The 11,816-nt window shown below is 46.4% G+C and overlaps 2 protein-coding genes across 3 annotated transcripts; one reads left to right on the forward strand and one right to left on the reverse strand.

Annotated features, from left to right (window-relative positions):
* The first annotated feature begins 200 nt into the window (after positions 1-200).
* LOC128457997 (chymotrypsin-like protease CTRL-1) lies at positions 201-6,960 on the forward strand. The gene is made up of 8 exons (XM_053442578.1): positions 201-2,428; positions 3,980-4,000; positions 4,222-4,384; positions 4,667-4,935; positions 5,732-5,877; positions 6,024-6,412; positions 6,512-6,683; positions 6,809-6,960. Exons 1-8 carry the CDS (start codon positions 2,374-2,376, stop codon positions 6,824-6,826), a joined length of 1,233 nt encoding a protein of 410 aa, XP_053298553.1. The 5' UTR covers positions 201-2,373; the 3' UTR covers positions 6,827-6,960.
* Positions 6,961-8,726: 1,766 nt separating this feature from the next.
* si:ch211-198p11.6 (uncharacterized) lies at positions 8,727-11,798 on the reverse strand. Of its 2 annotated transcripts, none has more exons than XM_053442592.1 (6): positions 11,596-11,798; positions 10,759-10,803; positions 10,557-10,667; positions 10,121-10,258; positions 9,736-9,837; positions 8,727-9,059 (listed from the first exon to the last, which is right to left on the reverse strand). In XM_053442592.1, exons 2-5 carry the CDS (start codon positions 10,762-10,764, stop codon positions 9,751-9,753), a joined length of 342 nt encoding a protein of 113 aa, XP_053298567.1. In that variant the 5' UTR covers positions 10,765-10,803; positions 11,596-11,798; the 3' UTR covers positions 8,727-9,059; positions 9,736-9,750. The 2 variants fall into 2 exon arrangements, with proteins under 2 accessions (XP_053298567.1, XP_053298568.1); XM_053442593.1 differs by having other exon boundaries at positions 11,763-11,788.
* Positions 11,799-11,816: the final 18 nt, after the last annotated feature.

The following is an 11,816-nucleotide window of genomic DNA, read 5'->3' on the forward strand; positions in this document are numbered from 1 at the left end:
CCACTTCTGTGTCTGATCACTGAGGTGAGTGAACTGATCTGATGAAGATCAAGTTCTTCTCAAAGCAACAAATCCAGACCAAGTTGAACTGTGGCACAAAAATGAGCTTTTGATTGTTTTGATATATGAGTCCCTGGACAGGAGGATCTGAGCGAGTGCAGATGAAGGTTGGACGGGGACGTGAGGCCGAGGAGGAGAACATGCTGACCTCCACTCACACTGCAGCCGGCAGCTGGTCCGACCCTCAGGCTGTGACAGGTTGTTGTTTTCAGTCCAGTAGAAGAACAGCAGCAGGTCGGTGAGTGACGGCTCCTCTGGGCGATGGTTTCTGAGCGAGCACATGATTTAATGATTATCACAGATTGTTTGTGTTTCTGCTGCTGTGAGGACTTCAGTTCCTCAGTCCCCTCATCACTATGTACCTCCCTGAGTCATCGTTACCATCAGTAAGGGTTCCTGGACGAACCAGTAGAGCCAGCTTCTCGTCAGGAAGCAGGTGTTCCAGGAAGCATCAGGCCGTCGACCAATAGAAACACAGAGAAAAAAACCCTGTACATTGAGTTCAGGTATTTGCAGCTGAGCGAGAAGCGTAACCTCGATGAGGTAATTGTTCAAAAGAGGAAAAAGTCTCACCTGTCATTCCTCGACTGACTGTAGATCGTTAAGAATCTGCTGGTTTGAAAACCTGATCCACTCGGACCAGCTGGGGTCCCAGAGGTCAAAGGTCACTCCAGAGTTTCACCCTCGTTAAGACGTAATAACAAGTTTTATTTATGAAGCACATTTCCGACACAGACGTGTTTGTAGAGACACAGTGAAAATAAAACGGATTAAAAACTGATGTAAAAGACATTAAAATGAATAAATAGAGATAAAAAGGCAGAAATGTGTGAAATAAACCTTGAACATGTTCGTTCTGGTTTTAAAGAAATGAAACAGACGTCGTGTGTCAGTCCAACAGTTATTGTACAAGGCTGATGACACTGTTCTTTATGAGGTTACATAATTCATGTTTACATAAACAATAGTTTACTTGTTAACAGCAGTAATTATCTCGTCTGTCGTGTGGAATCATTCATTTTAAACACGGCACTTTATGGCTTTGGGTTTTTCTCTCTGCTGCATTTTGTTTTGATTTTTTTGCATTTCTGGTTGAAGTGATGGAATTATGGTTTTCTCTTCTATAAGAGGTCATTTGGTTTGATTTCAGGAAGTGGCAAACGACAGCAGATACAAAGCTGCTGATGAGCTCGGCCCCATCGAGTAAAGTAACATTAATACATAAATCAATAAGACGATGAGTTCACGTTCTTTAACGTCACATGAGTCGAGCTGTTCCTGAAACCATTCATCTCAAACCAGCAGAGAAATGTGTCACCGTGTTTCTCCTGTGACTCGAGTGAAGAATCCTCCGACATGACGCCCTCATCACTTCCTGTTTACATTTCATTCACTGCTGAAAATTAAATAACTTTTATTTGTCCTAAACGTTTCTTTAAGGACGAGGGAGAAACCATCATTTATCATTTCATCGGCTTCGGTCGTCCAGTTTTGCATCTGGAACAATTTTGGGACTAAAAACTTTGCTCTATGATTCCATAGATTATGCTGATTATATTATTATCAATGCATCTACTTGTGTTAATCAAGGATTCCTTTTCTGCACAGAGTGTTCTCTTTCAGTCTGAGCTCGTTTCCCTGAACAGTGAGGAATCCACCGTGATGGAATGTCGACAGGTGAGAGCGTTTGTTGGAGCTGCTTCTGATTTCAGGCCTTAAGGTTTCAACAGTCCAGTGGTTCCCAGCCTCTGGGTCGGGGCCCGCCCGAGGGCCACCAGGAGACTCTGAGGGGTCCTCCTCACAGGAAACAGAAACGTTCTCAAGCACAGATGTTATTTTAAAATATGATCGTGGCTCATTCGACCGCCTCAGGGACATGAATGACGTGAATGGAAAACATTCACGTCACTGGCAAAAAGACATTTATTTAAATTAGATTTAATTGAATCTAATCATTTATTTCATTGTTCCATCCTGGTTCAAGTTGTTAAAGATCTTTAATTGAATATAAGTGCCTCCTGTGAACCTGAGGGTTGTTTAATCACAGAAAGATTCTTCAACTCAACATTAAAAATAAACTAGGACTTTTTTTGAGCTTTTAATTACTCGTCATTGTTAAAGTGTCATATTAATGAAGTGATTAATGTGCTGCTGAACAGAAGCAGCTGATTCGTGGTCAGGTGTGAGGGCGTGTCCCTGGCAGGTAACAAGGCCAGCGGTAGAGCCAGGCATGTTTAGTATTCTCGGGACAAAGAGAGAGAGAGAGAGAGAAATAAGGTTTGTGCAGCAGATCACAGGTTTCCAGCTTCACTCATGGCGCTGTGCAGAGTCCTCTGTGTGGCGGCGCTGCTCGGCCTCCTGACGCCAGGTAAGAACCCGCCGCAGCTTCAGATCCCAGCAGAACTCTCAGGAGGAAGGGAACTCGTTGGAACAAGTAGCTCGTCCATGAAAAACCACCAGAGTGTGTGTAGAGAAAGGTTTAAAACCATTAAACCCAGCAGCTCAGTGGCTTTACAGCTGCAGGACGACCGGATCAGTTGAACTTAAAAATCTGCTTTTTAAAGAAGATTCATCATTTATGAATTTTATTTTGTTTTTTAAACTGGTTCAAGTTGTTTTAAGATCTTTAATTGAATATTAGTGCCTCCTGTGAAACTGAGGGATGTTTTTCTTAGAATATTGTTTAAAGTAAAATATTGTAACAATAATCGACTGTTTCACTCAGTTTAATTATTATCTCACATGAATTAAGAGACAATTTAAGATATGGACGTTGATCAACAGACAGAAGCCGAGTGAGGAACGTTTGATCTTATTTACATGAAACATTGACAGACTGACGTTGAGTAGATAAATCAAAATGTGACACTAAAATAACAACTAAAATAATTATATCTAATTAAAACCATATTTTTTCCTTTTAAACTGATTCTGAGGGAGTTTGAGATTAATGAGGTTTTATTATTGAATGTGTGAGACGTCGTGTTTCAGAACAGAATCGACAGGACGACAGGAAGTGAGTCACATTCAAAGGTTTGATAAAAACACGTGAAGCACAAACCTCGTTCTTTTCTCCCTCGGTTTTCTGAAGTTCTGTGATTTCAGTCGTTTCACTTTGACGTGAAAGAGGACGACAGCATCGTCAACCTGAGAACCCCCCCCCCCCCCCCCCCCCCCCCCGTCTGTGTGTGTCTGTACAAATAACTCAACACATCAACACAAGGACAGATTTACAACAGATGTGGCGAGAATATCATTTGGGAGTTTATCTCCACATCATTAACTTTTGGAGCCGATAGGTCAAAGGTCAGGTCGTCAAATATATTGATCCACGATAAAGTCACAATCAGAATAAATAACAGAGAGAAAAAATAAAGTTGAGGTTGATCAGAAAGTTATTCTCCATCATATGATCAGTAAAATCCGGAAGTGAAACCATGCAGGGCTAAAAGATCTGAACCTATAGATAAACAACATTAGTGACGGAGAGAAACTGAATAATGAACTAACTCCTCAAACCATCAGAGATGTGATCTGCACGGGAGCGTTGTTATGATTTGGTTTCACAATATAAAGAAGTTAGGAATGACTGAATAAATAAATAGCTGTTGTAGCTTCAACAGATAATAATCTTGTCTCAGATAAGTGTTTTACACTGAGTGAGCGACAGCTGTGAGTCATAACACACAACAGCAGCAGCCACAGAACCAGTCAAACCAGTCTGAGAGGACAGGGAGACGTGTGTGATGAACCTGTCAGAGGACGAGGACGGACAGACACGGGAACTTTAAACCCTCAAGTGTCGTCGATGTTTACGAGAGATTCACTGAAACATGACTCATGACTTTATAGAAACATAGAAATGAAAGTGATGACTCATTGTTGAATTGATCACATCCGATTTGTTCTTGTTTTTCAGAGTCACACTCACAACTCGCTGGTAAGTTTCTGTGAATATGTTGTTGTTGTTGACTGGGTCATAATAATGATGATTATTATAATTTTGATTGTAAGACACTTAAAAGAAGATTTAAATAAATAACACTGTCACACATGTGGTCGTTCTGAAGAGGTGAGTTCAAGGTCTCGACCTCGGAGATGATTAGGATGTCAGAAGCAGATCATCTTCCTCATGTGTGTGTTTGTTGTGTCTCTGTGCAGATTGTGGTCAACCTGCTCTGAACACCAGGATCGTGGGGGGGGAGGTGGCCCCTGAGGGCAGCTGGCCCTGGCAGGTCAGTCTACACAGGTCTGGAGGTCACTTCTGTGGAGGATCGCTCATTAACAACGAATGGGTGGTGTCAGCTGCTCACTGCTTCTCCAGGTGAGAAGAGACACATACGCACTGAACTAAATGTGTAATTGATAGTGTCTGTTTCCCCCCCCCCCCCCCGTTGGCCAAATGTGGCAGAGGAGCTTGGTGGATTAATGGTTCATTTATTTAATGTACTTTTGTTGTATAGATTTTTCTCAATTAAAGAATGGGATCAGTGGGCGCTGTGGTGTGGCTGTTGTTGGGAGATCGACCCAGCGTCTCCAGCACCGTGGATCCAGAGAAGATCTTAAAATAAACCAGAGCTTCAAATTTCTCGTCTTATCATCGCAGCTCCAGCACAAACAACCTGGTCGTGTACCTGGGACGTCAGAGACAAGAAGGGTCCAACCCCAACGAGGTGTCCCGCACCGTGTCAAGGGTCATCAACCATCCCAGCTACAACTCACCGCCCAAAGACAACGACATCTCCCTCCTGAAGCTCTCCTCACCCGTCACCTTCACCAACTACATCCGGCCCGTCTGCCTCGCCGCCCCCGACAGCGTCTTCCACAGCGGGACCGACTCCTGGGTCACCGGCTGGGGCACGATCGGGTCAGGAGGTAGAGAGAGAGGGATGAGGGAGGAGGGAGGAGGGATGAGGGATGAGGGATGAGGGATGATGGATGAGGGAGGAGGGAGGAGGGATGATGAGAGATGGATGGATGATGGAAGATGGAAGATGGATGATGGATGAGGGATGATAGATGATGGATGATGGATGATGGAAGATGGAAGATGGATGGATGATGGATGATTGATGATGGATGATGGATGATGGATGGATGATGGAAGATGGAAGATGGAAGATGGATGGATGATGGATGATGGATGATGGAAGATGGATGGATGATGGAAGATGGAAGATGGATGGATGATGGATGATGGATGATGGAAGATGGATGGATGATGGATGATGGATGATGGATGATTGATGATGGATGATGGATGATGGATGATGGAAGATGGATGGATGATGGAAGATGGATGGATGATGGATGATTGATGATGGATGATGGATGATGGATGGTTGATAGATGGATGATGGATGATGGATGATGGAAGATGGATGATGGAAGATGGATGGATGATGGAAGATGGAAGATGGATGATGGATGGTTGATGATGGATGATAGATGATGGAAGATGGATGGATGATGGAAGATGGATGGATGATGGAAGATGGAAGATGGAAGATGGATGGATGATGGATGATGGATGGTTGATGATGGATGATGGATGATGGATGATGGATGGTTGATAGATGGATGACACATGACAAACCGAACCTGAATTGATATTTGTTCTCTTGACGTGTCAGGAGTTTAAAACGTGTTTCTCTGAACTGGTTCTGTCCAGTTCCTCTTCCTTCCCCTCAGAACCTGATGGAGGTGGAGGTTCCGGTGGTGGGCAACAGACAGTGTGGCTGTGACTACGGCGTGGATACAATCACAGACAACATGATCTGTGCCGGGTTACGAGCCGGAGGGAAGGACTCGTGTCAGGTGATCATCTCACCGCCTGCTTGTGTCTTTACTTCCTGTGAGGAGGTTCCTGTCTCCTGACGCTTCCTGTCTCCTGACACTTCCTGTCTCCTGACGCTTCCTGTCTCCTGACGCTTCCTGTCTCCTGACGCTTCCTGTCCCCACAGGGAGACTCCGGCGGCCCGATGGTGAGCAAGCAGAATAGCCGCTGGATCCTGGAGGGCGTGGTGAGTTTTGGACAAGGCTGTGCGTTGCCTAAATTCCCAGGAGTCTACACCCGAGTGTCCCGCTATCAGGCATGGATCAACAGCACCATCACCACCAACCAGCCGGGCTACGTCACCTTCTCCTCCAATGGGACTGACAGCGACCTGAGCGTCACCTGTACAGGTCTCCCAGCGCCTCCCACCATCGAGGTCCTGCCTACCATCGATGTCCTGCCTCCCATTGAGGTCCTGCCTCCCATCGAGGTCCTGCCTGACACCACCACCACCACCACCATCCAGCCTCTCACCACCACCACCACCACCACCCCCCCCCACGACCACAGCCCAACGTGAGTCTCTGTATCAACTGGTTTTTAACCTTTAAATGAGACTCGTTCACTGGTTCTATTTAAACGAGGTCAACTGGCTGAACTGTCTTCTCTCTCCAGCTGTGGTCTGCGGCCGAGCCCCCTTGAACACTCGGATCCCGGGGGGGAGCTCTGTGGTGACGGCCGGCGTGTGGCCGTGGATGGTGAGTCTGCAGAAGAATGGAGGTCACGTGTGTGGCGGGACACTGGTGGCCGTGGACGCTGTGCTGAGTCAGGCCAGCTGTTTCTCCAGGTAAGACACCAGGAGAGAACAACACGGGTCTGTTGAGCTTCATGTCTGGACAGTGAGAGAGGGGGGGGGGTCTATGGGATGGAAGTTCTCCTCAGGCCTCATGTGGTTCCCTCTCCCTCCCACAGGTCACCCTCAGCCTCTGAGTGGACCGTGGTCCTGGGTCGTCTGAAACAAAATGGATCGAATCCCTTTGAGGTGAAGCTGAGCGTGAGGAACATCACCCTGAGCAACCTGACCGGCTCCAACGTGGCGGTTCTGCATCTGGAGTCCCGACCGGCGCTGAGCGACCACATCCAGCCCCTCTGCCTGGACCCGGGGCGGAGCTTCAGTGAGGGCTCCACATGCTGGGCCTCCGGCTGGAGCTCTGGACGAGGAGGAGGTGAGTTCCTCTCATGCTTTGACCTCTGACCTCATGATGTGTGAGTCTCATGTTCTCATTCTTCCACTTCAGAGGAACAAGTTCTGCAGGAGGTCCAGACGTCGGTGTCTGACTGTGGCAACGCGTCCAGCACCGACAGCTTCTGTACAGGAAGTCTGACACTGGAGCAGGTTAATAATGAGATTATTGTTATTATTGTGATGTTATTCATGTGGGTGTCGACCATCAGCTGACGATGTCCTGGCTTAGCTTCGGTTTTTCTTTACATCTGATGGATCTTTCATGGTTAAAATCCAAGCAGCTGGTTGGATGTGATTTCTCTGCTGTTTGCTCAGGGCACCTCGGGGGGGCCACTGATGTGTAAGCAGGACGGCTCCTGGTTCCAGGCGTCTGTGTTATCAGCTGACAGCTCCAACACAACAACACGAGCCGACCCTGTGACCGTCTTCACCAAACTGAACAAGTACCAGACGTTCCTCTCTGAGAACTTGGGGAAGTTGTTGTCTCCGGCCTCCAGCAGCACCAACACCACAGCAGCCAACACCACCTCCCCCCCGACCACCGGCAGCGGGGCCACCCCTCACTTCCTCCTCCACCTCGTCCTCCTCTCACCGGGTCTCCTGCTCTTCTTGTAGAAACCTCCATCTTGATCTGTGACCAGTGAGGAAGTGACTGACACATGAGTGTAATGAAGGAACTGGGACTCGAGTCCGAGGAGCAGCTTGTGTTCGACTCGTTTCCTTTGATCTCGCCGCAGACTCAACAAATGGAAACTCTAAAGGAGACATATTCTGTTCATCTCCAGGTTTATCATAATAATCAGTGTCATTACTGTCAAATGTGTCCGTGCTCTACTGTTCAGAAAGCATCACTTCCCTCAGCTCCTCTGTTCGGGGGGGGGGGGGGGGGGGGGGGGTTGTGATATGTTTCCTTTAATGTTTGAATGTCGTATATGAGATGTGTTGAGATGTGTTGAGATGGAGAGTTAAGCTACACTAAACATGATACTGTAAAGCCTCTCGCTCCAGAATGTCATTCTTCACCTGTACCTTTTTTATCAGTAAAAAATTAAGTCATATAATCTTTTGTGTCAAATTCTGAATCCTGAAGAGGATTGATTCTTTTTTTAAATACTGTGTGAATCAGTGATTCATTACAAACAATGCATCAAGCTGAGCTCACATGCAGAGCGGTGGTTATGATGACGCTGCAGATGGAGTTCAACTCATCATCTGAGGGTCTTGAACTGAGGAAAAGAAAACTGTCGCCAGTCCACGACCTCACGACCTCACGACCTCCAGCAGGGGAACGTCTCACTGGACACTGACGCACAACTTGAAGTCAAAGCTTGAAATAAAACTGCAGTGAATCTGAATCACTGACTGCACTCGTGTTTGTTTACATGAAATCCACTGATCAGATTTCCACGGAGCTCGGAGGCAGAATGAGAAACGTGGATTTGGACCAAGTCTCTGAAAACCTCTGTTTATTTCTTAAAATAAAAGTTCACGCTTTAAAAATCTTTTGGATGTTTACATGTGATTTTATGTCTTAACGTTCAAAAGTCTTAACCAGCTTTAAGTAACTGAACTGAGGTCAGTCGACAGCACTGCTCCCCCCACACATCTGAAAACATCTGAGAACAAAGTAAACTGACAAATCCATTTTTAACTCTTCAGAATTTAATACAACTTTTGAAAAATAAAAATATAAATGTATAAAATCACAGCAACAAGCAACTTCAGTCTCTTTTACAACATTCTCGAACATTAAAGTCTGACGATACAAATTCCACAAAAAGAACATTAAAAAAATAGAATATAAAAATCGTCGTCTTCAGACGAAGCAGATCAGAGACTCTGAGAAATAAAAGCCTCAAACAATAAAAACCATATTAATGTTGAAGTGAATGAATGAGTCCCTGAATTTACTGTGAACAGAGACGGCGCCTCCAGGTGGAGGAAAGCAGAACTTCTGGGATCAGACACATGACGATTCTGAAACAAAGAAGAAACTGTTTCAATGTTTACTCATATTTATTTATTATTTGAGGTGTTAATTGTACGCATCAGTTAATTTAATGTTATGCTGCATATTATCCAGATAAATCCTCAATTCATCATCATTCCTTCAACCTCCTGTGAACTCAACAGAAGTGAAGTGTCTCATGGATCCATGTGGGTTAGGGTTAGATCCGTGACCCAGTTCACTTCAAACCTCCTGAACCAGCTAACTAATTCAGGATGTTTACACATTTATAGTGTTTTAATGACCATCCTGGAGAAATCTGGAACCAATCTGATTGTTTGTTAGGAAACTGACAATGACCGAGATTAAATGAAGGATAATGTCAGTGCCTGTGCTCAGTGTCTGTGCTCAGTGGCTGTGCTCAGTGGCTGTGCTCAGTGTCTGTGCTCAGTGTCTGTGCTCAGTGTCCACGTGAGGATCAGCTGTCAATCAGGGAGAGTGGACTGAGGTGTGAAGGAGCAGCTTCTCAGAGCTCACACATCAGGATGGAGGAAGTAAGTGAATCTGTTCTATGGTTTAAGTTATTTTGGTGGAATTCTCGGGTAAATTTACGATTTCTGTAAAATAAATATAACTTTTCTTCAGCACAGACTCCGGCCTGTCGACCTACTGAAGGTCCTGTTGCTGACTCAGGCCTAAGTTTACCTCCATCCTCTTCTTCTACTTGATCCGGATCTCGAAGCAAAGGCAGTTGCAGGACTCGCACTCGGGAGGCTGACAGGTGCAGGCACAGTCCCACTTGGCACACTGGGAAAACATGTCCGACACTGGAATGTTAATGTCTCTAAACTTTCTGTAAATAGTTTTTCCACCACAAGTCACAGATGCTCCTGATTAGACATGACCACACCTGTCTCGTGTGATTGGATATAAACGAAATAAAACAAGAACTTTGTGGCAAATCTGAACCACAAATGTGTCTCTTGAGATGATCTTTGGTCTTGTTGACGAGCTCCCGTTCTGGTGTCAGTCTCTGGTTCCTAAACGAACGGGTCGGTGCAGATGAGAAGAGGGTGTGTCGGTTACTTACAGTCGGAGCAGGACACGAGTCGGTCAGACATGAACGCACAGTTGGCAGGCGACAGTTGCACATTTCAGCCAGTCTGAAGCAGCGTTCACAAACAGAGATGTTGGGACAGCAGTCCCTGCAGTCTGAGGAACACCGGTCCTGAGAGAGAAGACATTAGGGGACACCTTCAAACAGAGGGACAGAAACCTGACACCACAGGAAGTCGCCTGTTTCTGGTTAATAAGGAAGTTTAGTTATTGAAGTTTAGATGATTTGTTTGTTTTGAACTTTGTCCATTTGGAGACCACGAGACCATTCTTACTAACTCACTTACTTTAAGCTGCTCTGATAATAAAAACATAGTTCAGAATTGGCATGTCGCTACTTGGAGAAGACGTGGACGTCCTGTTGTGTCTCAGCCTCCGTGAGACGGATCAGAACGGTCACGAGCACAAACCTTGAGACAGAATCGGATCCACAGCCCGATGCACAGAACAGCCATGTAAACACCCAGAGTGATCATCAGAACAGCCGGCAGCGGGATGGAGAGCTCCCAGATGTTCAGCACCTGAGGAACACGACCAGCAGCATCACGTGAACCAGTGAATCTGACAGAGAAGATATTACATCTGATCAAATATCCAACAATCCATTCTCACAGGCATCGTGTCTTCTGGAGGAGGAATCTTCAACAGGGATCACATCTGAAATGAAAACAGACCTGGTTTCTACTTCAACGCTCCAAAAACATCTTCACAGATAAACAGAAAGAGTTCCTGTCTGATCAGGTTATCTCAGAGAATCTCATTCACCACAAGGGGGAACATGCTTCTCTGGAGAAGCCGGAGACAGACTCAGGATCTGTGCTCTAGAGGGAACACGCTTCTCTGGAGGAGCCGGAGACAGACTCAGGATCTGTGCTCCAGAGGGAACACGCTTCTCTGGAGAAGCCGGAGACAGACTCAGGATCTGTGCTCCAGAGGAAACACGCTTCTCTGGAGGAGCCGGAGACAGACTCAGGATCTGTGCTCCAGAGGAAACACGCTTCTCTGGAGGAGCCGGAGACAGACTCAGGATCTGTGCTCCAGAGGGAACACGCTTCTCTGGAGGAGCCGGAGACAGACCCAGGATCTGTGCTCCAGAGGGAACACGTTTCTCTGGAGGAGCCGGAGACAGACTCAGGATCTGTGCTCTAGAGGGAACACGCTTCTCTGGAGGAGCCGGAGACAGACTCAGGATCTGTGCTCTAGAGGGAACACGCTTCTCTGGAGGAGCCAGAGACAGACTCAGGATCTGTGCTCCAGAGGGAACACGCTTCTCTGGAGGAGCCAGAGACAGACTCAGGATCTGTGCTCTAGAGGGAACACGCTTCTCTGGAGGATCACAAGTTATCAGCGGGAAATAAAGGAATAATAAATATAACGGGTGCTAACGACAGATGCTAACAGCAGCTAGCTAACAGATCCGCCACAGTTCTCCCGCTGGCCGCGTCTCACCGCTCGGGTCGCTCCGGTCTCTTCATCTCAGCTCGCGGGGGTTGTCGGTAAATTTAACGTGACGTCACATTCTTAGGGTTTTATTGCTTAAAGTATTAAAAAGCTTTGATGTTGCCGCCTGCTAGCAAAACAGCACTTAGCTTTAGCTTAGGCGGCGGCTGCGTTACCATGGAGCCCGACGGGTCACCGCGAGGGACAAAGGAGCGGCTAGGCGAAAGCAA

This window comes from Pleuronectes platessa, chromosome 16, assembly GCF_947347685.1.
Source record: "Pleuronectes platessa chromosome 16, fPlePla1.1, whole genome shotgun sequence".
Lineage (NCBI taxonomy): Eukaryota > Metazoa > Chordata > Actinopteri > Pleuronectiformes > Pleuronectidae > Pleuronectes > Pleuronectes platessa.